Raw genomic sequence first — 27874 nt, 5'->3', positions numbered from 1 at the left:
TTGTTCAAGATGCAAGTCTTCTAATGTTATTTGTAAAAAATCATAAACTGAATTTGGTGTACCTAAAGAATTTTAATAAAAGATGGTCAAGTTTGGGAATGATGTGTTTGTACTCGTAGCATCAAGTTACATTTTAAAACGATTAGACACAATAGAATTTTTATATCCTGGATGCGTTATATAATGCAAACTTATGTAGGCATTTGTGGATTGCGGAAGGAGTCGTGGGTTCGATTTCCACACGGATTTGTTCCACACACAGCAGTCAGTCACACAGCCACTGCACCCACCGCAACCGTGGGGCCACTACAGCTCATTAATACGTATATCATACTTCACACTAAGATTTAGACTTAGATTTCAGCCATGATCGTCCCACTGCAGGGCAAAGGCCTTCACACTTTCACAGTAATATTATAAATGTGAAAGTTTGATTGTTTCTATGTATGTCCCTTAATAACGCTGAAACTACTGAACGGATTTGTTGAAATTTGTTATACAGACAGGGTATGCTGACTTGGATGATAGGATACGTTTTATACAAAGCCACTGGCAGAAGCTATTCGTCAATATTTTATACCCCGCAACTGACTTACCTAGACTAAATTAACTAACTACGCTGCTTTTGTAGTCAGAACAGCGGAACAGTTGTACCATGGCTTGTGGCTACATTTTAATACCACATATAATGCCACGTTTTATTACCACGTTTGGAGTTAAAAGTATCTATTCACTTTACAATATACGGTTTCATATAGTAGATAGTAGGTACTGTTCCTAAAAATACAAAGGACGTAATTAAATAAACAATGGGCACCCTTATCTTTGAACAGCTATCACATCACACACCACTTTCGACAGCTTTAACAGCTTCATTTGTCCCATTACTATTATTACAAGAAGGCAATACCTAGAATAGGTATACTACTTAAGCACTAAATTTTGAGACCTACCTCAACAGGGTAGATGTCAATTTTTTATTTTAATGCCAGTCTTGTAGATAATTTTAAAACATTAGACAAGTATTTTTTATTTTTTTACGGAAAGAAATACTTTTGTAGATATATTGATTTGAAATATCGCGTGACGTCACTTCTATGTACATTTTATACGTAGAAATGACGTATTTGCTCCCACTTCTAAACTTTGATTCGTTTTATATAAGTATTGTTATATTATATGACAAAATAAAAAAATACGTGTCTAATACTTTTTCATTGCCTAACTGACGGACTAAATAGATAATTAATTTTCATATCCCGGCCCTATTCTGAAGGGCATTTATTGTAGTGCGCCGAGTGTAACGCTAAATTCTTACTGGTTATTGCTTAACTAGCAAAATATCCCTGGCTAACTCAATTACTTTAATAAGTTAGAATGATAGAATGTAGTCTTCTCCAAACTAAACATTAAATTATGATTAAAACATGAATTTCATAACGAATTTGCTCATTTCAATTTAGGAAATAAGTATTGAAGTGTCAGGGAATTAAACAATTCAAATGTAATAAAATGCCACATTTTATTAAAATATTGATTACAATTATTGTACAAACAATTATCAATGTCATGAATTTATCTTCTAGATAATATTATAAACAATACATAGTTCTTTTTCACTAGATTATATAAAAAAAATATATAAAAATTACAATAAAAAGTAAGTAAAACGGCCACTGTTCTAAAAGTTAGATCTAATCACTAGAATTGTACAAGAATGTTCAGCTCATTGTGTAAAGAAATAATTTATATAAAACTTAAAAACAGTACAACACACACTATTTCCTAAAATAAAAAAAAAATTGCTGAAATTCATTGCATAAGTGTCTAGTGAGAAAAGATTTGCTCTAAATCTTTTTTAAAATTCACCACCACTGTCCGAGATTGAACCTCTGGCCCTGTATGTGTCGCCATCACTGCTGTCATCCGAACTACTCTCACTAAAAGATATCGGCCTTCTATTACCACATGGCTTAAATAACTCGTCCTCATCATCTTCTTTTATCTTCTCTTCAAACTCTTTTGGCCACACATCCTTTTCTTTATAATATTTTATAGAGTTTGCATTCAGTACTTTGACTACTTCAGCTTTTACTTTTTTTCCTTCTGGTATCGGTTCAACAACCATGAAGAAGCCTCTTCTCACCCAAATGTTTTTCCTGAATTTAGGAGGCATGGATACTAAGTATTCTTCTCCTGTTGGAGTTGTTACCTGGAAAAGAAAAAATAAACATTAGTATTTATTTATTTTATAGCATATTTTTTCATTTCAAAATCGTTACAGTTTAATAAGTAATGTGTAAAATATTAACCACTTTATCACATATAATAAATAATACTATTATATGTGATATGGAAATGTGCCCGGTATATGGCAATGGGACTTACTACATAAATTGTAAAAAGTGGGTGTACACAGTGGCATTACGTGTCATTATGTGCACCTCTGCCTACCCCTTCGGGGATTAAAGGCGTGACGATATGTATGTATGTATGTAATAAATAATACTAATATGGACTTACCGCATGTAAATTGTTGCCCCTGGTCTCCAACACTTTCACAATGGTTTGATTCTCCTTCGGTAACTCTTCATCACCCCAAGCATTTTCATTCATTACATGCTTTTTTTTATTTACCCGAGACATATTTGCAATTCGTAGACACAAAACACAAACTCGAAATTATTACGTATTTAAAATTTATTTTACTCTTTACGAGAGCGTGCAAAGCGTGCGTCAGCTAGTAACGCTCAGCACAGAATGAATTCTTGTCACAGAATTGCTATGCACGTAAGTTCGCTGGCGTTCCAGCGTCAGAATATTGTACTAATGGCAAGTTTATGCATATCTTACTTCTCTTTCTAATATTTTTTCTCTCAAGCATGTGCGTTGTAAAATTGATTCATGCAATAAATAATATTAAATGTTACCGAGATTTTTAAGTAGCTCGATACAATTTAATTTATACATTTTAAAGGTAAATACCATGGTTTCGTTTCACACTTGACATTGATGCACGGATGTCATAGATTTATTTGTTTATTACTACTTCATTAATAATTTCCCCAAAAATGACTTTATAAAGACCGATTAAGATACCTACTCTATTATTATTTGGGTATTTTTCTATAGGTAAATATTTTACAGAGCTTTGAAGGTATGGACTTTGGCCTGGTAACTGGTAGACTTCTAATGCACAGTATAAAGTATGGTTTCATTGGGTAATTAATAAATACCTATAATACCTAAATACCTAAAATAAATACCTATACCTATAACCACTGTTGTAATTGGTGCAGTGGCTGGGTGACCGGCTACTGTATATAAAACAATTCCGTGCGGGAATCGAACCGATGATTCGTACCGCGATGTTTGTAGGTACATAAGGAATCCTCAAATACCTATGTCGATATAATAATATGAAGTCTATAATACATATATGTATAGTTAATCCGTGATCATGGCGCTTGTAACAGTGCCGAAATATCGAAACTCATACACATAAATAAACATGGTAAATATCCCGTTGCAAGTTCTAATGATAATAATATAAAGTATGTCAACGCATCCAGGATAAGAAAATCTCTTGAGTTTGATCGTATTATTATGTAGAAGAGATTATAATGTAAACGTTTTGATTTTTTTATGATTTTTAATTTTTTTATAAAATATATTATTATACAGCAAGTATTTTTTTTAAATCTTCTTTATTTAAGCGATTTTTGTACACCAGTCTATGTACACCAATTTTGGCCAGCCATGTGGCCAAAGATGGAGAAATTCATAATTTTGTCTCCATTAGTAGCCACCTTCTAAAAACCTCACTTCAGAAACATATGGCGACAAAATAACTTTAGTTTCACTTAGACAATATATTCTTCATGTAGTATTAACATCTAAACAATAAGCAAAGATTTAAAAAATTAAAACCAAATCCTCACCCGCTCGCCTTAGCCTTTTTGTTAAGATCTTAACAACTTCACCCTCAACTAAAAAGAATGACTTGTTGCATCGAAGTGAAGCTTGACACATTAAAGCTGTCAACGGTATCAGTGTCTAAAATATTCAATATTTTAAATACTGTACATCACAGAGTAATTTATTTGTCCATGCCTTAGTTATAAATAAACGTCGACCCATTAAAAAAAAAAAGTAAATATTTGAAGGCCCAAATGGCCACAAAGGGGTCGATGGACACAACCGGGTCACTTGCCCTACAACAAATATATATTTTCATTAGATAAGGCATTCATTTTATTAAGAAAAACATTTCTATAATTTTATTTTAAATATACTTACTAAATAGATATCAAATTATATCGACAATTATCACGACAATCGATACTGCCATAATTCGATACTTACTATAATATTCTTGTGGTGGTAACTTCGAAATAGTTTTTAGCGGATACCGTTATTTATTACATACTCATATTAATTGATTTACTCATAAGCTTCAGAATAGTTTTGTGGCAAATTATTGTTTTAATAATGTGTCTTGTTTAAAAGACGCGTTATCGTTGATTTATTTACGAAAACGAGATTTATAACATGTTTTAGAAAACTGTAAGTATTGAATTGAATGAACATTTTGTGAATTGAAGAGTTAATATGCGGTACCCATGTGTTTCATAGCCTAACTAATTACAATTCTTTTAAGTAAACTAACCATATCTGTTTTATCATACTAACATTATAAATGCGAAAGTTTGTATGTTTGTTAGCGCCAAAACGGCTTAAGAATGTGTAGATTATGATCTGAAATAACATATAGGTTACTTTTAATCACACGCGAACGAACTCACTGATATAGAAGATAGAAAAGATTATAATTTTATATTGAAGAAAGGAAATATTAAAATATATTGTTCCTAGGTAGAAAGATCTAGAAACAAAAAATATTAAGCCATGTGCTCCCACGCCTTCAAAAGCAAATCTCTTTTACTGGTATTTTAAACAAAAGAAAGGCAAGAGCATTACCTGTACTCTTTTGTTTCGTTGCCATTTAATATATTTTTTTGTGTAATAAAACTGTCGAAGGTGGTCTATGGTGTAATGCTTAGAGGGTACGGATAAGGGTGCCCATTGTTTCATAAATTTTTCAGAAAGACCTGAGTCCTTTGTATTTTTAGGAACAATAACAAAATCTTTATTTTATGGTGGATTATAAAACAAAGACTTATGGCTCCAAATGTGGTATTTAAAAATGGTATTATACGTGGTATTAATTTTTCCTTAAGTCAAAAGTACTTAACTGTTTTCAATAGGAATGATGACGGGGTATGAGAATTAAAAATCTATTTAGTCCGTCAGTTAGGTACTTAAAAACGAGGAGCATAATCATCGATAATAGCCCACGATTCCCTATATACGTAGGTATACATACTTTCTTAACGCATCGGCCGGCTACGAAAATACCTAACGTAGCCAGATGGCTACGCCAGCTACATTTCGTAGTTTACCTGCTACGCTGCCTTGCTACGAAAAGTTACGTAGCACAAAAATATTATGTAGAATGAATGAAGTACAAAATAACACTTTCTTGTTTGCAGGTCGTGACAATCTATTGCACATAAAATTCTGATATTTTTTTCCTACATTATTCAAGATTGTTTTCCTTTGAAAGAAATTGTCTTGAGATGGAAACGTTTTGGCGCATTGTGGGCAATAATTTTCACTCGGTAAGCAATCCTAATAAATACTGTATGTATCATTGCTATAGTCACTTACCTATAGTTAGGTAATGATCTAAAGTAAACAAGTTAAACCAAATCCATTTTAGTTATTACTTGTTATAGAGTAATCAGAATAACTTAATGTTTTGTTCTATTATGTTATGGGCCATGTGTGTTATAGTACCCATATTTGTATATGGTTTTGGGATAAGAAGAAGTATCTACTTTTAAAAAGACTATATCTATGTCTATAGTCTTTTTGATTTTGAATTTCTTCGCTCGTTTTGATTACCTACAGAGAAACTAAAAATGCAATATACATATATGCCAATAATTTAGATCTCGAGCGGGTTAAACAAAGTATGGCTATTTTGTGAGATGGAGGTGATACTAAGCTTGGTGTATAACCATAAGCAGGCTCTTCAAATCTTGCGTAGTAGGTACTTTAAGGAATCCTTTCTCCTGGCTAACTTTCTAGTCAAGTTAGTCAGAAATAATTAAGATTTTTAAATGCTTTTTTCTTTTTTTTTTCAGATTTTGGAGACATCTAGAGTCGTATTAAGGCAAACTAGGCAAGGGCATAGGGCATCTGGTTGAAGAGATGCGCGTAAGCATATAGTGATGGGGGCGCCTATGAGGTGTTTTCGTAGGGCGCTCTCTATATTCTATCCGTCCCTGAAGACATCCATGGCGGTAAAGTTTATAAATGTACTACAAAAGCATAGGCTTCTTTATTTAAGAAAACATGTAGACGATTTGGTTCTGTAACTGTAAGTCTATATTGTTGTTGAATTATAAATAAATAATAGTACATAGATACTTGTAGATAATGCCTATGGTATTGATGCCTGAATACTCGAACGTCACTAAAATATAGCCGTTAGTAAAGTCCAATTTAAAATAATCTAAAATCGTATAACAAACAAAACGTCATGAAATTTTGTATGTTGTACATATTTATTTATTACTTATTTAAGTTTTTATTTCATTGTAACACATAAACTAAACCATTAAAGTTACACAGTAAATAAAAATAACTATTAAAACTAAATTAAATGATTAAAATTAACTTATATGCTAATATAATTAGTTGTTTAAACTAAAACAATATTTCCTGCATTAATCACTATCACTAGTGTCCGTTATCACTACTGTATCCACTATCATTGTCGGATTCATTGTCCACTAAATAATTATTATTTTCGTCGAAATCAACTTCTTTGTCACTATTATTTTCGTCACTCTCGTTTTGTTCACCTGCATCGTTATTTTCACGATCTGGATTAGGCTTTCTTTTTATTAATTTAATAGTTTTATGTAGTTAATTTTGTAATTAGAACGTTATTCAATAATGTTACTAATATTATAAACTAGCTTCTACCAGCGGATTCGCTCGTATTCCCGTAGTATAAAAGTATCCTATCATTCAAATCAGCTCATATCCTGACTGTATCCCAAATTTCAGCAACATCCATTGAGTAGTTTGAGCATGATTGATGGGCAAACATCCAAACAAACTGACATATGGGCTACTTTTTATTCCTCGGGGCAAATCCGTTGGCAGAAGCTATATTATTTGGTAACAGAAACACTAAGCGTGGTATTTTCATTTTCATACTACTACATACATACAGACAAACAAACAAACACACAGAGACAAATAGTTTTCTCTCCCTATCCCCGCTATGAGAAAGAGAGAGAAGACTGTATGTCCCTGTCTCTGTCTTTAGCCATATTTTGTACCTGTATCCCCACTCTTGGGCATCCCGGCTTGAGCACTCGGTTCCAGGATGGACACAAAATTTCATTCCTGTTTGAAGCGTAGCATCGTGCGGTCGTGAAAACAGTGCTCTCTAAAAGTTATCGTGGGATTGTGCATAATAATTATTAAGTTTTGATTTTTTTTTAATTAGTTATTAACTTAGTATTTTTTACGTTTTAGTTTGTATATAAATTAGATTAAAGTTATGAAATATGGACCAAGATTTGTCAAATAACGACGAATTCTTGGTCCGTTTTCTAGCCGAAATGCTTTTAGTCATTGCGATTTATAGGATTAGGTGTTTTATAAATATTAGGTATGTTATAGTAATACATGTTATCCCTAATAACGAGTTCCAGTTAGAATGGAACAATGACAGTGAATCGGAAAGTGAATATGACACAGACAGTGGGTATAGTACTGGTGATAGTGACTAGTGTGTGAACTTTATTTAACAGTGACTTAATTTTGTAGTGACAATATTTAATAGTGACAATATAAAAAATACATAAAAACTACTAGTTGTAGTTTAAGTAATTATAGTGAAAAGTGCCTATAGAAATGGATTTTAATTTAAATAATTTAAAATTATTTTCTGATGATGTATTGGTCCCACAGACATACATAGCTGTTGGCCTGATACTGAAGAAATTGAATTAAATTAATTTTAGTTTTTTATATCGACAAGTTATTTTTAAGTTTGTAGTAATATTTTAATTGTATTTAGTTTTTATAATTTTCTTTTAGTAAGTAGGTAGGTTAAGTTATTATGTATCTTTTAGTATTTTGGATTAGAACTTAATTAGCATGTAAGTAGTTTTTAACTGTTTAATTTAATTTTAATAGTTTTAGTCTTAATTATTTGTTTGTAGTATGCACTAAGTAGCTACCTACTTAGTGCTACAATTTCATTATACAATATGTTTTTACAAAAAGCCGAAGACGGCTGATGAATGGCTGATCAAAAAGAATTGTTCATTCACAATTTTTGTTAAGATTTATAAAAGCTTAAGAACTATGTATTAGTAACTTGAACATAACACAGAAATGACAATCAATACCTACAACAAATAATCTAAAATCATATTACAAACAAATAATTAAGACTAAAACTATTAAAATTAAATTAAACAGTTAAAAACTACTTACATATCTACGTACGTACCTGTTTGTACGTAGTTATTTTTACTGAGCATTTATTAATATTTTTATGCAATTGTAAGCGTAAGAACCGTTTGAGACCGCCTCTAGAGGCAGTAAGCTACACCAGTAGCTTACTGCTACACCACACTTCTAAGCTACTAGTAGCTTACGTTCTGCCAGTTGGAGTATTGGAGGACCATCGTGGGGTCGTGGAAACTGCTGAACTAAGGCCTTCTCCAAAGCCCTCCACATCGGCCGAGAACTCGCTGCTTGCATACATTGGCTCCACACTGCCTCTAGTAGCTGACGTTCAGGCAGTTTGAGTATTGGAGTGACATCGTGGGGTCGTGGAAACTGCTGAACCAAGGCCTCCTCCAAAGCCCTCCACATCGGCCGAGAAGTCGCTACTTGCATACATTGGCTCCACACTGCCTCTAGTAGCTGACGTTCAGGCAGTTTGAATATTGGAGAGACATCGTGGGGTCGTGGAAACTGCTGAACCAAGGCCTCCTCCAAAGCCCTCCACATCGGCCGAGAAGTCGCTACTTGCATACATTGGCTCCACACGGCCTCTAGGAGCCTACATTCTGCCAGTTTGAGTATTGGAGTGACATGGACCATGTTCGTGTACTGCTGAACCAAGGCATCCTCCAAGTTGCCATCAAGAAGGGAAAAAAGGCCTCCTCCAAAGTCCTTTACGTCGCATGTATTGGCTCCAAATGGTGCCAACTGACAGACTCGGATCCAGACCCGAATCGTGATAATAACGATGCAGGTGAACAAAACGAAAGTGACGAAAATAATAGTGACGAAGAAGTTGATTTAGACGAAAATAATAATTATTTAGTGAACAATGATAGTGGATACAGTAGAGACAATGGACTGACTAGTGATAGTGATTAATGCAGGAAATATTGTTTTAGTTTAAACAACTAATTGTATTAGCAAATAAGTTAATTTTAATCATTTAATTTAGTTTTAATAGGTACTAAAGACTGATTTTTGTAAATAAATTAATTAATGTATGTATTAGCCCGTAAGTTAATTAAATTTTAATGAGTTTTTATTTGTAATAAGATTTTGGATTGTTATATTTTAATTATTTGTATTATTTTAGTCTAAATATTGTTTTACCTGTATGTTACTAATATAGTTCTTAAGGAATATTGTTACTAACAAAATGTATGGATATGTAGGTAATTCATGTCTTTTTTGGACTGATATTATTGTAATAAATGTTTTAAATTTAAAAGCTATTTATTTTTTTAATATAATACCAACATGACCTACTCATCAACAGCCTTATAAGTGGCGCAGCCTAAGAAGGTTTAAGCATTAATCACCACGCTTGCTCAATGTGGGTTGACGATTTCAAAGTTTTAGAGAACAGAGAGTAATAGTTCCCATAAGGACGATCCAGCGCCGACGGCTTTTTGCCCAACTGTTATTCATTAGGATTTGTGTTGGATGGTGCATTGAGCGAGGAAGGCTATAAGCTATAAAACATCACGCTACGATCAAAAGGAGCCGAGCAGAGAGGGTAAAACCACGCAAAAGTAGCTAGTTTCAAGTATAATTTTACTCCAATATATATTTTAATATTTTTGTCTTCACGCCTTTAATCCCTAAGGGTAAGGGTAGGCAGAGGTGCACATTATGGCACGTAATGCCACTGTGTACACCCACTTTTCACAATTTATGTTATAAGTCCCATGTAATAGGTGATGAGCCTATTGCCATATACCGGGCACATTTCCAGACTTCGTGCCACCACTGAGAAATTTTAAAAACCGAAAAAGCCCAACAATACCTCGTCTGACCCGGGAATCGAACCCAAGACCCCGGCCCGGAGCACAGTCGCACTTGCAACCACTCGACCAACGATGCAGCTAATTTACACTATTACTATAATCAAATGAAAATCATGTACATTTTATTCAAGTGATTTATTTAATTTACATTTGTCTAAAACTTCAAATATGTTCAAAGATTCGCCATTAGGTATCCCGTAGCCTTTCTCTAAGCCGTGTGGATTAGATGGGGTCGTACAGTCGAGGTTCGATTCTTTTCTTAAGACTTGATCAACTTCCACCGCTGTGAAGAAAGCGACTGACAATGGGAGATCATTTATACCAACTCTGAAATGAAATAAAATATTTTTATGTAGAAACAGTTGTAAGTATACCTACTGTTTAACTGCCTTAAGAGCGTTTACTAAGAACGGGCTTTTGTATATTTTTGCCCAAATCCATGGAAATTGTTAACCAGATTTTAATGAAATTTGGTACTAATGCTCAATATGTCAAGGTCGAAAATGGGTATAACTGACTTTTTAGACTATTATATGCACGTAACGCTCTCAACTAGTTTTGATATCGAAGTAAGATTATTTTAAAGCGAAATAAAACTTGGAAAGGCTCATATGAATGGGGCCGTCGGTAAAGAACTAGACGGACATATAGCGACCAGAGAGGCGATATATTAAAGAAGGGCCAAATTAAAAGTACCTAACCGACGAGCATGCATGAAAAGACTGATGACTGTTGATGAAGCGAAAGAGGTGAGTAAGAATCGTAGCAATTGGCGTTCCATTGTTTCTGCCTACACTCATGGGAGACAGGCGTGAAGTTATGTAAAACTTGGAAAGCATTGGTGCAAGCTATGTATTTATTGACGTAGGTTAAATTAAAGCTAGCAATATTATATATCGCTCACCTAGTAATATATTGACACTAGCGGACCCGACAGACGTTGTCCTGTCTACACGTCTTTAATTTGAAAATTTGTCGGATCCAATGTAAAACATTCCAAAATCAACAACTACTAATAAATTAAAAATAATTTAAAAAACATTGTCCAGTGGACAAAATTGTGAATCTAAACCATTCTCAGATCCCCTTGAACACACACAAAAAATTTCATCAAAATCGGTCCAGTCGTTTAAGAGAAGTTCAGTGACATACACACTTACAGAAGAATTATATATATATAAAGATATTTACGTTTTTCATAGTTTACCTGGACTTGTTTAGTTTGTAGTTTACTGACCAATGAACCGTTGTTTTACGTGCGTGAGGGGGGAAACTACAATAATGGTATAATGACACTGGAAACTAGAGTTGTGCCGATTTACCCACTATGTAGATTATGCACTTTTAAACACGTAAGCCATATAAAGTCAATTTCGCATTTTTTGCAGATGTGCCAATATATTACTAGGTGAGCGATATGTATTATAATATAACTATGTATAAATTTACCTACCGTTGTGAACAAAATGCTCTAGTCAGAAGATTAGTTATTTGAAGTGCTAGCGCTGTTTCATATTTGTATTCATCAGAAACTAGATATCGGACCTCATCGTGGAAACTAAGGCAGAACCTGTAAAGAGAATTATTCTTTAATAAAATAACTAAAGATCACGGTTTACTCACGTACATTAATGGAGAAAAGCTCTATTAGTTTCGAGTCATACTGCTGCACTTAAAGACATTTAATGATTACTTAAACTATTCCTTAGTAACGATTTTGTGTAGAAAACAATCCTTAAGGACTTGGTTAAGTAACCATTAAATGACTCTAAGTATGGCGGATAGAGGGACTGACATGATAAATCATGAGCAGCGTAATTTAGTATGTCTCACGATAGTTATTATAAAAATTCTTTATTACTTGGCATGGTAAGACAGGCATAATACGAGATATTTTAGATATACGAGCAAAATAAATAAACATTTTCAATCCAAAATGTATGGAATAAGTTTGATTTTTGTAGTCATTTTTTATTTTTATGTTAGACTGCATGATTGGTACGATGGCTTGGCAACCGGCTGCCGCACAACGTATTGCGGATTCGATTTCCGCACGAAACTACTCTTTGTGTGATCCACAAATTGCTGTATCGGGTCTGGGTGTCATGTGTTTGTGAACTTGTATGTTTGTAAACGCACCCACGACATAAGAAAAAAACCTAGAATTCAACACCTATTAAAAACTTGAAGGAACAAGCGATTTTGGAATAAGATGCATTTATTATTAATTTCTGTTTTAAGTCAAAGAATATTAACTGAAAAGACTCCTAACAATTAACCTAAACCTTTTTTACAACCGTTCAAATTCTTTCAAGCAGGTAAGTAAAGATATTTAAAATATGACCAGGGTACTAATAATAGATAAGTACTTAAACTAAAACAAAACTAATTCTCAGACCTTTATCCACTTTTGTTTCGTTACAATACTTTATGGTGGGTTAAGTCTTTGACTAAACAGATGGTTCCCGAATATTTTTCTTTGGCAAAAATCCCACGTCTTAGAATACTAAGAATTCTTTGTCTTGGTTATTTCGCTAAGGTAATAAACCTATCATCGTGAACAAAAGTCGGCTTAGGGATGAGTATTAGAGTTTAGTGGGTATTGTTTTTGTTTAAACAGGTACTTTACTTATTTATTATCATTTTTTTCATTTAATTTCTATTACCTACTACCTGATTGAAAGAATTTTAAATTAGGTACAAGTACAGAATAGAATTAGGCGTTACTTTGCGGAAATCCATGCTACACTAACAATACAATAGGGCGGTACTGCCATCGCATGCTAAAAAAATACATCTATAAGCGGAATGAATATCAAAAATCTATTGTTTTGTTGGGTACAAGTTTTAAGATATTATTAGCCTGGCACCCATCAACAGAAAAAAAATTGAATTTGAAAATTCAATAAATCATAAATAAATATTATTTATTTCTGTGAATAGGTTATAAATAACACTTTTACACGTCAATTCCAAACCGGAGTGACCCGGAGGTGTAAAACGCCCGCTTCTCATGCATGAGTGTGGGTAGCGGGGTGCGGGTTCGAAACCTATCATCGGCAAAGTACCAATGTGACTTTTTTCGAGTTATATGTGCTTTCTAAGATTATTTAGACACCACTGACTAACATATAAAAGATGACTGTAATAAGTTCACATATACATGACACTCAGACCCGAAATAACAATTTGTAGACCATACAAAGTGCTTTGTGCGGGAATCGAACCTGTTACACATTGCGCGGCAGTCGGTTGCCCAGCCACCGCGCCAACTGTGCCGTCATCCCTGTTTATACCTAAATAAAAGCATCTTTTTAATTAGTTGACGAAGTATAAATCAGAGACAAGAAAATTGTAATGTTGATATTGATTTGACGCTTACTTTAACATTTTTAATTGGCGTTCGTTGTAAAGAAGGTGAATTCGTTTATTATAGGCTATATCATTTTCCCGAAGCTTAGTTATTAAATGAGAAGATTGAGGACGTAGCAAAAAAATCCTGTGGCCGGATTTATTGTTTCTCTTTTTTTTCTTATCCTAAATTATTTTCGCTGTTTACCTGGCCTTAGGTGCTAGATGCGCCATGCTAGCCAGCATGAGATGCAGGAAGTCGGCGGCAGCGCTCTGCACGGCCCAGTTGAGGCGGGTGCCTCCCCACCGACCCTGGGCATGCTCCAGTGCGCGAGACAACCGACCTGATAGGAACGCCGTCGATGGACCTTCCGAGTCTATGAAGTAAACAAAATTATACATACACGTACATATACGACGTGAAACAACGCTTGCGTTGTGTTTCGTTGTGTGGGTGAGGTTACCGGAGGCCCAATTCCCCCCCTTCCCAATCTTCCCCATCCCCATTCCCGAACAACAACCCTTAAATTCCTAACTCCCAAAAAAAGCCGGTAACGCACTTGTAAAGCCTCTGGTGTTTCAAGTGTCCATGGGCGGCGGCGATTGCTTACCATCAGGTAATACGTCTGCTCGATTACCGGCATGTCTCACAAAAAAAAAATCGTCGCGCCTTTAATCCCCGAAGGGGTAGGCAGAGGTGCACATTATGGCACGTAATGCCACTGTAGGTACACCCACTTTTCACAATTTATGTTGTAAGTCCCATGTAATAGGTGGTGAGCCTAGTGCCATATATCGGGCACAACAAAACAAAATTGTCGCCTGCAATATACTTTGTCTTCACTCCTATTCTTACCACGGGTGTATGTAACACTTTTTTTAAGGGGGAGGGGAGGGCAAATCATCCAATTCCTTCTCACGCTTTGGACGAGGCGAGAGAGAGTGTCAGACTCTTACTGACTAAAAACCACCCCGTTCCTACTCCTGCTTTTTGAGCTGGAGCCCCGGTAAACCCGTTAGATAGTCCGGATTAGAAAAGTAGGGATCGGGTGTAGCAGTGACCTCTGAACCTTTTAAATTGTGATCTTAATGCTGCAAAGAGTGGACTATAGTCCAGTAGTCAGTCCAGCTATGCAGCTGTGTTACGAAGATGCGCCGCCGCAAAGTAGTTGTGCAAGGGAAATCCGCAGCTGGAGTATGCGAAGCTCGAGAATTAGTAGGGAAGCCATCTTTAGCACAGATCCATAGCACGCGCCCATAACACGTATCTTTGCATATAAAAAGCACAGCTTATTCCTATTCCTGAAGCGACTGAAGTCGTTATCTTAGCGTTATATATAAAATGTATAACGCTTTAGTTTAATGACTGTAATGTTATACTATTTTACTTTAAATAAATAAATCTAAATACTACATACCAGCAATTTCTTCTAACTTGTTGAACATATCAGATTCAGTGCCTCCGACCCACTTTGGTCTCTCGAACATATCATCTAGTTTCTTTCCAGATATCTTTGCTAACCGCATCGCTTGGTACGAAGTCATTTCTACCACCTATAACAATAGCCATATTTTATTTATCTTACCTACAGAAATGTTATAAATCGACACCAGCAATTTATACTACGCTAACTCGAAATTTGGAAAAAACTTTTTTATGCCAAGTTGCTTAAAATGTGTGTTTACATACGTCAAAAAAAATTGAGAAGAAATATGCAAAAATAAGAAAGTTACAAATCTTATAAAACGCTAAGTAAAGGTACTTTTTGAAATCACTCGATTTATATTACGCCAACTATTATTAGCGGAGTGTGCGCGGGGTTCACTTTGGTCAAAATCTGTGCAACACTGCGCTAACTCATAGTTAGCGTAGTTTAGTGCGTTCATGTGTATAATTGTTCGTTTGTAAAATGAACGACTTAGCGACTTTTACATAGTAAATACTTATGTGTTAACGTATTAATTAGTTTATTAATGGTACGTTGACTATTCTTTTTGTAAGTAAGTACATGTTCTTTATAAAATATTGAAATATGCATCAGATGATTGATCATGCACTACGACGCCCCGTACTACACTACGCTAACGTTAGTTAGACGTGTATAAGATGTAACATTTTTTTGATGAATTACGTTTATATACGGCTAACTTGCGCTAAATCAAAAAATAGAAATAATTAAGGAAATATAAATATGAGATATTACAATGAATAAATTAAATATTAAGCATACCAAATTTCAAAAAATCTTAATTAATGTAAAAGTTATCACGTTTTTCCCTTTAAACGCCTCTACTGTAAAGTACGCTTTTTGAGTTAGCGCAGTATAAATTGCTGGTGTCGAAATATCACTGAAAAGACTGATAACTGTTAATGAAGCGAGTGATCTGTGTAAGAATTGTAGCAATTGGCGTTCCATTGTCTCTGCCTACCCACATGGGAGACAGGCGTGAGGTTATGTATGTAGAATAGAGAAATTAATTGCCAAACTGCACACACCTAGCTGTTTGTCCAACCCGAGAAACGAACCCGCGATAAATATGTATTAGCTTGATATTTGAAGTTACCATTTGTGAAAGATATTATGATACAAACGTAGTTAAATATCGATTGAATTATTTAAACAATAAAGTTCACGACGAACGTTTTAATACGATTTTATCAAATACCAAAAAAAGGTTGGTACCTATACTCGATTAATCGAGTAGAGAAATCGAGTATAGGGAGGTACCTACCTTTAATCGAATAGATAAATCGAGTATAGGGAGGTACCTACCTACCATCACCTACCACTCGATACGTAATGACAATAATACCTGTTCATCCAAATCTTCTTCCATGAAACCTTCCATGTATTGCTTCTTCAGCCTGTAGACGCGTCTCCCCTTGGTGGACGAGAACATCTTAGCCGCCTTACTCTTGGCTTCCGACACCGTCATCGTAGGATTAAACTGTTTCAACAACCTCTCCGCGAAGTTTTGACCAGCGCCTTTATATAAAAAATAATGTTTTGTATTGTTTTTTTTTTTGTTTAAGTATAACGTTGGGATTTTTCCTTGTTTTTCCCCACACTAAGATTTTCTTCTGTGTCGTGGGTGCGTTTACAAACATACAATTTCACATGCACATGACACCCAGACCCGGAACAACAATATGTGGATCACACAAAGAGTTGTTCCGTGCGGGAATCGAACCCGCGACACGTTGCACGGCAGCCAGTTGCCTAGCCACCGCGCCAACTGTGCAGTCAAAATTATACCCATTTACAGTATTTTTAACACATTCGTGGGCAGTACTCTCACAGGTTGCAGCTACTGAGATATTACTTATTTTCGTATATCGCCCCCAGGTATAGTATCACATAATGTGAAAATATCAAATAATGTAGTGACAGTACAAAAGTCGTGAAATTTAGTTTTTTATGTGTTTTGTAAAAAGTCATAGAACAAAAGTTGTTATTACCATAGTAATACAGTCCTGTCAGCTTATTAGTGTTTTACATACATTCATACACACCAACTTACATTGCTAGTTAAATAAAAGCTTGTAACAAAAAATAAGGTTTAAATATACCTATAAAAAATTAAAGCCAATTAAAGCTCACCATATATCCGTGCGTAATTAATAACTTTAGCATGGTCTCGTGAGACGGCGGCCGCAGTAGCGGTCAGTGAATGGAGGTCGGTCTTCCGGCTCTTGTCCCCGGCGAGCACTGCCCAGCCAAAGGCACTGCCTCCACACAAACCCAGGGTACTGTCGCCTAGCAACGCTGCTATCCATAGCTCCTACCAGGATAAAGTAAAAGGTTGAAGTTTTAATATTATAATTATAACATACTAGCTACTTTCGCGCGGTTTCGCCCACTCTGCTCGACTCATGTTTTATACTGTATAGTTTCTTTTGATAAATGAACTGCCCAACATAAAAATAATTATTCAAATCGGTCCAGTAGTTCCGGAGATTAGCGCGTTCAAACGAATAAACAAATATTCGGTATAGATAGTCGATTGGATGTCGAAAGTCGTTGGACACATTAATTGTGTTTTACAAAGCTCGCTCACATGGATCCAGTTTCAAGCTAAACCAATAGATTGCGCGACATCGCCGCGTTATGCGTTTAACGTAAAGCAATACTGCTCATGACTATGAGTCCCAGCGCTAGCTTGAAACTAGTCGAGTTACTTACGTGAGTGAACTGTAACACATTATGTGAACAATACATATTTATAGTACAAAAACATTTTATGGTATGGAAGAGTAAAAAAATGTCTTAGGAAAATTCTCAATTGGCTTACTGCCGCACTCAGAGACATTGTAATGATTACTTAAACCATTCCTTAAAAGTAGTAAGCAAAGGTTTTGTGTTGAAAACAATTACTAAGGACTGGGCTAGGTAACCATTAAACGACTCTGTGTGTGACAGTGTCGTTTGTATTGATATTTGTATGGAATACCTGTGAGTCAACGTCAGCGCCGACGAATTTATGTCCGGGCGGCGCCTGAACCATGGCTCGCAACTCCGAACCGACGCGTTCTTTGTGAGCATTACTCGCCGTCATCCAAGTCGGCTCGCTGGCACTGATAAAATTAAATAAAACTTGTAGGACATACTAAATTAAACTACTTGTTATAATTGTATATATTTTCCGTGCATACTCATATGACTCCACGAAGCGGAATGCTGCTCGTGAATATGAGTCCTTAACGTGACTTGAAACTAGTCGGGTTCCTCGTCAAACAGTTACGTGAGCAAGCCGTTACGTGAGCATTTGATAAAATAAAACTCAATGTTAGTAAATCAAAGATAACTCCATTAAAAAGAGTGATTAGTTGAGTTTACATCTCATATCACTCTATTTACTGACAGCGCAAAAATGGAAGCAGGATACATGTATGTTTATAAATATCATATCAATCTATAGGCAATATCAATCAAATATAAATGTGGGAGAGCCATTCGGAGCTTTAGCTTTATATATTAGATCTTAACCATAGCTCGCAACTCCCAACCGACGCGTTCTTTGTGAGCATTACTCGCCGTCATCCAAGTCGGCTCGCTAGCACTGATAAAATGAAAGGAAACTTGTAGGACATACTAAATTAAAATAATATATTTTCCGGCATAATCATATGACTCCACGAAGCGGAATGCTGCTCGTGAATATGAGTCCCTAGCATGACTTGAAACGAGTCAAGTTCCTCGTCAAACAGATACGTGAGTAAGCCGTTATGTAAGTATATTTCATAAAATAAAACTCATTGTTTTTTTTTAAACCAACGATAACTCCATTAGAAAGAGCGATTAGTTGAGTTTACATCTCATCTCACTCTATTTACTGACAGCACAAAAATGGAAGCAGGATACATGTATGTTTATAAATATCAAATCATTTCGAAAGTATTGTAACTTTCGTGGGACATACTAAATTAATTATTATATCGGCTTACTTACGTAAAATTTTTTGACGAGGAAATGTCGACTAGTTTCAAGCCATGCTAGAGGCTCATATTCATGAGCAGCATTTCGCGACAATCGCCGCGTCGTGTGTCGCGAAATGCTGTCGCGAAATGAATGCAATCTATAGGCGATCTCAATCAAATATATCGGCATTAGTGTAGTTATTGCCCAATTTTTAAAGTTGTTTTATAGCTATAAGTGCTTACTTAGGTACCTTTTGGCCGACAGAACGTTTTGATTTTTCGTATGAAAACGCTTTCAAGAGGCCTACGTTTATAAAGATCTTAGGTTCAAGCCTCAAGAAATGCCTCGTATGAGCGTCCCACAGACGACAACCTGTGGTATTATAGCGCCATACTTCTTCCAGACGCCGCGCAAACCCAGGGGAAGAAACTCGTCAGGCAACCACACCACTTGCTGACTCAGTATACGCTCTCTATTGTTACGCCAGTACGACATCAGGTACGATTCCGTCAACGTTAGTGAGTATCAATAAGGAAAAAAATTAATAATAGACTTTTAGAAATAGAGTCATATAGCAATAATTATCAAAATAAACTAGATCAACGTGTTAATCAACTGGCTGCTGAATTGAGGGTAGTGGGCAGTGTGAGATTCTCTCGAAGCTGAAGAGAAATAGTTACCAGATTTAGCAATGAGATTCATAAAGTTATAATAAGATGAGTATGAGCATAGATGGGTTAGCACAGGGGCCTTAGTTGCTATGTACAATTGTGTCAGAATGGTCGATCATTGATCTAGTGCAAGAGGGATGAAGCTATACATGTTTACCTACATAGCTCCATCCCTATTGCACTGCTCGACCATTCTGACACAATTGTAATAGCAGACTTAGGCCCCAGGTCACTTTCTTCTTCCTACGATCTCCGGCCACCGTAAGTGCGGGCCTGCGGGCGGCGAGTAAGGGTAGCTCACCGCCCGAACAGAACCAGACCCGTGCGTGCGGCGCGTAGCGTTCCGAATGTCGCCGCGCCTCAAAGAAACCATCAGACAACCACAGATTGGGCCCAGTAGGGCTGATGCCTGATTCGGAGTGCGGACTACCTAGCGGAATGTTTACCGGGGCTAACGATAAAATATTTACGCTCGAAAAGCAGGAGAAGGAACGGGGTGGTTTGAAGTCAGTAAAGTCTGACACTCCCTCTCGCCTCGCCCAAGGTTAGAGACGTCATTTTTATGATTTTCCCCCATGAAAAAATTTACATTTAAAAAAAAAAGGCCCCAGGTCAGTTGGAGATAATAATACCGATGAAAATCTGACACCGTATTAGATATATCGTTTCTTGGAAACAGATACTGTCTAAGTAGCAGGATATATATTTTTAAAAATAATAATAGTAATAGACCGAGCTATTTATGGGGTAAAGGGTTAACTTTCATTTGCAATGTATCTATTTATTTCAAGTTTATTGAATAATAGATTCTATTTTGTGGATGTAAAGGTTCATTTTCGTTTTTTGTTGTATTCTTTTTCATGATCATTGGATAACAGGTATTAAGTAGTAAGACTTAAAGTTGTTTTTCGCATGTCTTACCTTCTCGGCTTCATTCCCTTGTGCCGACAGAACGTTTTGACTGAACATCTCCAGAAAATCTTTAGCCAACGGATTGCCTACTTTATACTTTGGTCCATCTTTGTGAGGCAGTCTCAAGAAATGGCAACAGCCTGTGACAAAAATAAACAAAATATTAAAAAAGAACTATTAGAAAATATTATGAAAATTTTATCCGAGACTAGGTATGTAAATTAATTTAAAATATACACGCCAAATATACGTAGCGTCCTTTCGATGCTCATGAGGAAGAATGTGATCGAATTTTTTTATGAGTGATTGAATGAGTAAACCTTTATTTTACGTTAACAGTATGAAATAACTGATGCATTTCTCTCATGCAGTTGAGTAAGACTCTCTCATGTAGTGAGAGTCAGGAGAGTAGACATTTAATAATAGATATTTGTCATAATAATCTGCACGCGGGTATTGTAAGAGCCGCTAATGGGCCTACAATTCAATTTATTTCCAAAAATAATTCACATTGTGCGTGAATTAAAGCTTAAAAAAGAATAACACAAATAAGTAGTAGAGTAAATGCTTACCTTGAACATCTATTCCGGACCACACGCCGAGTCCATGGTACTGATTGGCAGCCGCTTGCTCGTCTTTCTTCTTTCTAGCGTAGTACGCGCGTCTGCCTAAGTCCTCCTGTTCAAATTATAGATACTTAAGCCTTGGTATGTCGGAACGCAGATCTACGCGAGACACAATGTGTTTTCTATTGTGTCTTATATACCGACAGACAAGAGGTTAATACTTTCACACACAACCGATTTCTAAATTAGTGGAGCGCCTGGCGCCTGTTTTTTCATAATACTTTATTTAAACAATAAAAAAATGGATACCACAAAATAAATTTGGGTAAACATTGCAATTTATAGTTTAAAAAACAATATCCCACATCGATCATATTATTTCATTCATTATAATGTCCCAGGCACTGCAGAAAATATCATCGCCCTGCAAATTTCTAATATCGAAAGTCAAAGTCAAAATTATTTATTTCAATAAATCAGGAAGGCACTTTTGAACGTCAAAGCAAATATAATAATATTAAAAATGTCTGTCTGTCGGTCAGTCCTCCAGTGAAGTTACATACTTGAATGACTCGGGCATCGATTGGAAGAGTCACTCTCATTACACAAAAAGTATAAAAAACTCTTACATCAACTTCTTTCGGCAGCGAGTACATATCAGGTTTGAATTCAGAGTCCTTGCAGAATGTTAGAGGGCAGGCTTGCAGGAGTTCTTCAATGGGGACCAGTGGTTCCTCTGCATCATCACTGCGCCGTCGGCTGTAAGGCACTAGGAAACCCCACCCTTCTTCCTTGATGTAGTGGAGCGGGTACCCTTCCCATGACAGGCGAAGCAGCTTTGGTGTTATCTAAAATGGTAGGTTTGATCTCTTGATCTTGGGTTTAGGTTACAAAAATATTATAGGGAAGATTTGAATCTTATTTTTGAGACAAGCCCGACACAACCTGCCTTACCGCTGCAACTCCTGTAAGCCAGGATATACAGTAGATACAAACATGAAAACACCGGAACACTGAAGTCCGGCGCGTACCAGGGAAATTAATGACTGTCTTGGAATTAAATTAATAAATCAAGAAGATTTTACTAGAGAAGAAGATAAAGAAAACGATAGTTTCCAATTAGAATTGGTCTTATCCCGCAATGAAATAAATCAGAAGATATTATTAGAGGAGAAGAAAAAGAAAACGATAGTTTCCACTTTGAATTGAGATATCGGATTCTATTACCACATAAGATTTTGCTTGCTTGGTTTCTGAAGCACCAGATACCCATCTTTAGTAGAATCTGAAACCCCCGCCCCTATTTACCTAGTACCTATGAAAATCTCGTGCTTAGTAGAATCCAAATAGTATTACTTAGTAAAATCGTGCTTAATAGATCCTTCTTACCCAACGTTAGTACGTCCAGAATCTCTGGCTTAATCTGGATTTTTCTTGGAACTAGGGGGGAGGGGGGATATCGGATTTTACTTGGTAGTTACACTTACTTGCATGCTAGTTGTAATATTATTAGCCCCAGGCGACCAGTCGGGATCTTTTCCCGGTTTAGTACATAATTTTCTGTACCACGCCGGATAACCGGGCAAATACGGCCTCTTCACGGGTAAATGTTCACCTAATTCGAATAGATGTTCAAACTCCTTGCTAAGTTCTTCAATTTTTTCCTCATTCTTCTCCGTAGAACAATTTTGAATATCATCTAAACATCGAATGTATTCCTCATTTAAAATTTCAAATTTTGACAGGTCTGGTTTTGCCATATTCTCATTGGACGATTTCGGTGTGACCGTTATTTTAGTTTCTAAGTTAACTGTTTCATTTTCTTCGACTGTTTTTCCTTTTGTAACCTTTTTCTTTTTTGTATTTATCTTTTTTAGCTTTAGATTCTGTACTGACCAATCTTGGTCCCACATCCACAAATCTTTTTTGTAAGAATTGTCGTTGAGCATACTGCAAGCTTCATCGGCTTTCATAGACAATACTTGTCTAGATTCTAATTTTAAATCTTCGAAAATGGTTTCTGCTGAATCAATGTATTGGAGCCAGTTTGAGTTGACTGGTAGATAGGCTGATCCTGTTGAACGAATATGAGTTTTATGTCCTTAAACATAGAGTTGTATACTTATTATGTTCAGTAAAATACAGTCAAGTTTATAGTTACACTCTTGTAGCTTGTAGCAAAGGAAATCAGTGATTAAAATGTAGTTTATCTCTTTAGGAAGAGTTTTAATGACATTGGTCGGCAAACGATCAGACGGATCACCTGATGGGAAGCAATCAGCGCCGCCCTGCAACTCCAGAGGAGAAGCTTTTATCTGGTCGTATAGTGACAAGAACTTACCTAATTCCAGCATACCAGCCAAGGTGACGGGATGAGGAAATCGGTGTAAGAATAAAGGCAGAAGTTCCTTCAACACTTCGTGGGTAGCTACTACGTCATTGGCGCAATACTGCATCAACTCTTGAAAGTTCTCGTGCACGTCTTGCATAGTACCGTCCACGAATATGTCCCGAGTTTGTTTGTCTACCGGCGTACCGCAGTAGAGTTTGTGGACCTGTTTATTTAAATAATTTTACTTAGGTACAACTTCTTCTACGTGAGCGGACTTACAGTGGTTTATTATAGAACAAGGTTTTATAATAACTATACTGCGACATACTAAATTTTATTATAACTTTCATGAGACATACTAATTTATTATTATAAAAACCGATAAGGCTTACTCACGTAACTGTTTGACGAGGAACTCGACTAGTTTCAAGCCATACTAGAAACTCATAAGCAGCATTCCGACACACGACGCGGCTTTTGTCGCGCTGCTACTCTTGAAACTAGTCGAGTTCCTCGTCAAACAGTTACGTGAGTAAGCCAATCTCTATGTATAAAAATGTATTGCTGTTCGTTAGTCTCGCCAAAACTCGAGAACGGCTGGACCGATTTGGCAAATTTTGGTCTTGAATTATTTGTGGAAGTCCGGGGAAGGTTTAAAAGGTGAGAAAAAAAATGTCTGAGACGGTACGAAGTTTGCCAGGTCAGCTAGTAATAATAATTACTGACATTTGTAAATAAGAATTCTTACCTCACTTAGATTGTTGAGTGAGCTAATCTCGATCCAGTCATCATCAGAAGGGTGGGGCTCCTTGTTTTTGGCTTTCAGTACAGTTCTTTGGTAGCTCGTGACTCCGCTGACACATGTATGCATTGACATCGTGTCCATGAACCGCACACCTGTTGTTATAGGAAATTCGACAATCACCATAACACGACACAGGGAATCCTACTGTGGGGCCTTTGATAATGGGGGAGTTTTTGATAATAAACGTATTTTTTTTTGTGAACTTTCGTAAATCGTGAGATAAATTATTTATTTTCTACCGGCTTACTTATGGTACTATTGGCGAGGTAACTGAGTTCAGTTACCTCGCGTTACTAGAAATGAGTTCGTTTCTAGTAACGCTAGCTAATTCATGATCGTATAAAACAATGAAATCAAAGTTTGTAGTGCAATGCTGATCATGACTATAAGCTCATAGTGTGGCTTGAAAACAGTCATAGGAATGGGGTATTAGGCGTATAACCTTACTAACACGGTCCAACACAACGCAAGCATTGTTTCACGTTGGTTTCCTATGAGGTAGGTTTACCGGTCAAACTGTCTTTATCAGCATTAACCGCCAAAATAAAACTGTTGAAGTCAAATCCTCCGCTAAGCGTAGCGGTTAACGTGTTAATCAATATTCTTACTGAATTATCTCTCTACCACATAAAAGTATGTAGTAAAAATGAGAGTGAACATTACCTGTTCTTTCCAACCAGTACTGTTCCTTAATCTTCGCTCTGTCGAATGACACGTTATGGCCGACCACAATCCTATGTCGGTTGAGATCTCCCACAGGTTTCCGACCATCTGTCTCCAAAGGTATCAGGTCATCATAGTTTATATTGTCAAATACTTTATGTGGGTCATCGTTAGCAAGTGGTTCACTTATCCAGCCATACCTGTAAGATTGGAAAATTAAAATGGGGTGGCTATACAACTAATGCTATATATACCAAGAATAATAGACAAATGATTATAAATGTTAAATGATTATGACTGCCTCGTTGGTCGAGTGGTCGCAAATACGGCAAGGGGTCTCAGGTTCGATTCCCAGTTTGGGTATTGTTGGACTTTTTTCGGTTTTTCGAAAATTTCTCAGTAGTAGCACGGAATCTAGCATTATCCAGTATATGACAATAGCGTGATTCCAGGCAGAGGGCGCGATGGGCGCGAAACTCGAGTCGCCAGTAGCAGCGCGACAATCGCCGGGTCGTGTGTCACGGACTGCGCTCATGAATATGAGCCTCTAGCTTAGCTTGAAACTATTCGAGTTCCTCGTCAGTTACGTGAGTAAGCCGATAAATATAATAATTAATTTGGTATGTCTCACGAAAGTTACAATAGCATAATAGGATCACACGCTATCTAAGGTAATAGGTCTCTTGTAATACCCCTATTACAAGGGACCTTAACACCAATGGCGAAAAGTGGGTGTACATTGTGCAGTGGCATAAAGTGCCGTAATGTGCACCTCTGCCCACCTTTTCGGATAAAAGGCGCGACGATGCTATACATTTTTTTTATGAACGCCCAGTGTTGCTCGAAACTAGTTGAGCATCTTCAAACAGTTTTTTACGTCGCCTAACATTTGTGTTTTCTAGTGTCCATCCCATTCTTTGCCAAAGATCATATGAGTAGAGTAAACCATAAGATCAATAAGTGCTATGCTCTGAATAACTCACCATGCATCTGTGGACACTGCACAAGCCAAAGTGGGCCTTTTGCCTGCAGACATAAGGACCTCCACATCAAAGATCAATGCATCATCAGGTGGGCATGGTACTGGCTCTTGAGATTCACCAGAGTATTTTGTCCAACCAGATGCTTTGGACCATTTCTATAAAATTAAGCAATGTTATGTTAAATCAATGAGTACTGGGTTTGTTTTCTGGGATTCACACACAATTAACAAATACCACTGTAGTTAACTCTGTAGTGTAGTGTAACTTAAGTGTGGGAAAACCATGCTTCAGCACAAATGGGCTGAATGAGCTCACAGAGAACCGGTATAAAACATGAGGTTACCAGTGGCCTAAATAATCCCCTTCCTATCCTACCCAATCCCAATTCCCCAAAAAAACTTAAAAAAGTAAAAGTTTCTTCCTAAAAGTCGACTACTCACATATGTGAATATAATTTTTCTAACTAGAATTAAATCTACTTACCTTTGGCATTGGTGGTAACTCACAGTTGGCCAACCTCTTTAGTAATTCTCTATATGGAGCGCTTTGCTGTTCTCCAATATTGTAAAAATGTTCCACAACATCATTTCCTTCTAGTTTAGGCAGTTTTAACTGCACATCTGGTAGATGGCTGCATTTTTTATAGTCTATGCCATGCTTTAGCAGACTGTCTTGACAACTGGAGAGTTGAAATATAAACTTATTTATAGATACTTCTTTTCTAATTTTTATTACAAAAATGTCATGTAAGACCAATGTTGTAGATATTACCTAATTATTAGATACTAGCTTATGCCAACAGCTTTGCCCACATTCCTATTAGATAAAAAGTATCCTATTAGCTAAGTCAGCTCATACCTTGCCTGTGTACCAAATTTCATCAAAATTCATTCAGTTGCTTCAGCGTGATTGACGGACAAACATCCAAACAAACTTTCACACTGTTATATTAAATGGGATGGTGTGATATTGATTAAGTGTGAACAACTTACTTAAAGTTCAGAGAATAGGTAGTTGTGATAAAATCTTTTAATGTGAAAAGAAGCATTTAAATAAAATATTAATAAAAAATTATAATATTAATTAAAAACTTATAATAAAATTTTTATTGACCATTATTATTCCGAAACGTCAGTGTATGTATCTTGGTGTATGAACATACTTAGAGAACTTACTTTTTTTTTAATTAAATAACTTCCACATCTTTGTATTACCTACCTAACTTTTATTTAAATTAGCATTCAAATTAAATTACTGCTGACTGTAATCCTATGAAATATAATGTAAACAAACGTTAACAATAACATTAAGGTTTTGTTTACCTTTTTATCACTTGTGGATCCACTTTCTGACTAGGTTTCTTGAACAGTTGCTCATAGATATTTCTAGATATCATTTGTATATTGACTTCATTAACTCTAAATTCTTCTGAATTACTAGAACTAATATTATGTTCTTCTTTATTTTCTTCTTTTTTAATATTTTCCTTTTTCGTAACTTTTACGTTTTTGAGGTTAACGTTTTCATTTTTATCTTTCTTCTTTTTTATTATAACTACTTCACTGGAAGGCAATATATCACCATAAAATCTTTGAACAGTAACCCGTAATTTATTGGTATTTTCACGGAATAATCTAGCAGTCCTCATTTTAATTATTTTATTTAATCAAAACAAATATTCGCGCCGATCCATGAAACTTGCTTTGACAGATTGACGACAGTGACATTCATTGTTATGTTCAGAAACGATAAAATTTGTTCTATTAAAGTAGGTAATTCG

The 27874-nt window shown here is 36.0% G+C and overlaps 2 protein-coding genes and 1 long non-coding RNA gene across 4 annotated transcripts in view; 1 reads left to right on the top strand and 2 right to left on the bottom strand.

The window, feature by feature from the left end:
• LOC118271194 (probable RNA-binding protein EIF1AD) overlaps positions 1-2765 on the bottom strand; it is a 37072-nt gene extending 34307 nt beyond the window's left edge. The window contains exons 1-2 of one of the 2 annotated variants that reach the window (XM_035587182.2): positions 2524-2765; positions 1796-2212 (exon numbers count right to left, since the gene is read on the bottom strand). In XM_035587182.2, coding sequence (XP_035443075.2) covers positions 1859-2212; positions 2524-2646 — 477 coding nt within the window. In that variant the 5' untranslated portion in view covers positions 2647-2765 and the 3' untranslated portion in view covers positions 1796-1858. Of the gene's footprint in view, positions 1-1795; positions 2213-2523 lie in introns of those variants that run through there. The other variant, XM_050695818.1, reaches the window with a different exon arrangement.
• Positions 2766-4545: 1780 nt separating this feature from the next.
• Positions 4546-6563, top strand: LOC126911032 (uncharacterized). Its single transcript, XR_007705592.1, has 3 exons — positions 4546-4566; positions 5553-5681; positions 6210-6563. It is a non-coding gene; the product is annotated as an uncharacterized LOC126911032 (long non-coding RNA).
• Positions 6564-10511: 3948 nt separating this feature from the next.
• LOC118270920 (DNA polymerase subunit gamma-1, mitochondrial) lies at positions 10512-27824 on the bottom strand. Its single transcript, XM_050696065.1, has 18 exons — positions 27417-27824; positions 26578-26773; positions 26095-26249; positions 25112-25311; positions 24392-24540; positions 23653-23866; positions 22799-23385; positions 21941-22159; positions 21318-21423; positions 20753-20885; positions 19509-19676; positions 18195-18321; positions 17345-17525; positions 16557-16729; positions 15161-15296; positions 13951-14119; positions 11845-11961; positions 10512-10718 (listed from the first exon to the last, which is right to left on the bottom strand). The coding sequence occupies exons 1-18, from the start codon at positions 27740-27742 to the stop codon at positions 10514-10516; spliced, it is 3561 nt and encodes a 1186-aa protein (XP_050552022.1). The 5' UTR covers positions 27743-27824; the 3' UTR covers positions 10512-10513.
• Between the last annotated feature and the right edge of the window lie 50 nt (positions 27825-27874).

The sequence above is a fragment of the Spodoptera frugiperda genome, chromosome 9 (assembly GCF_023101765.2).
Source record: "Spodoptera frugiperda isolate SF20-4 chromosome 9, AGI-APGP_CSIRO_Sfru_2.0, whole genome shotgun sequence".
Classification (NCBI taxonomy): Eukaryota; Metazoa; Arthropoda; class Insecta; order Lepidoptera; family Noctuidae; genus Spodoptera; species Spodoptera frugiperda.
Note: the sequence above shows the minus strand (reverse complement) of the source record. Positions and strands in the feature narration are given on the sequence as shown.

Excerpts from the sequence above, each read along its gene's own strand:
- LOC118270920 (XM_050696065.1), bottom strand. The coding sequence starts at position 27,742 with ATGAGGACTGCTAGATTATTCCGTGAAAATACCAATAAATTACGGGTT. Across the intron at positions 24,541-25,111 it reads GTACTGGTTGGAAAGAACAG|GTGTGCGGTTCATGGACACG; the intron begins GTAATGTTCACT and ends CTATAACAACAG. Across the intron at positions 17,526-18,194 it reads GCGCTGACGTTGACTCACAG|GAGCTATGGATAGCAGCGTT; the intron begins GTATTCCATACA and ends TTATCCTGGTAG.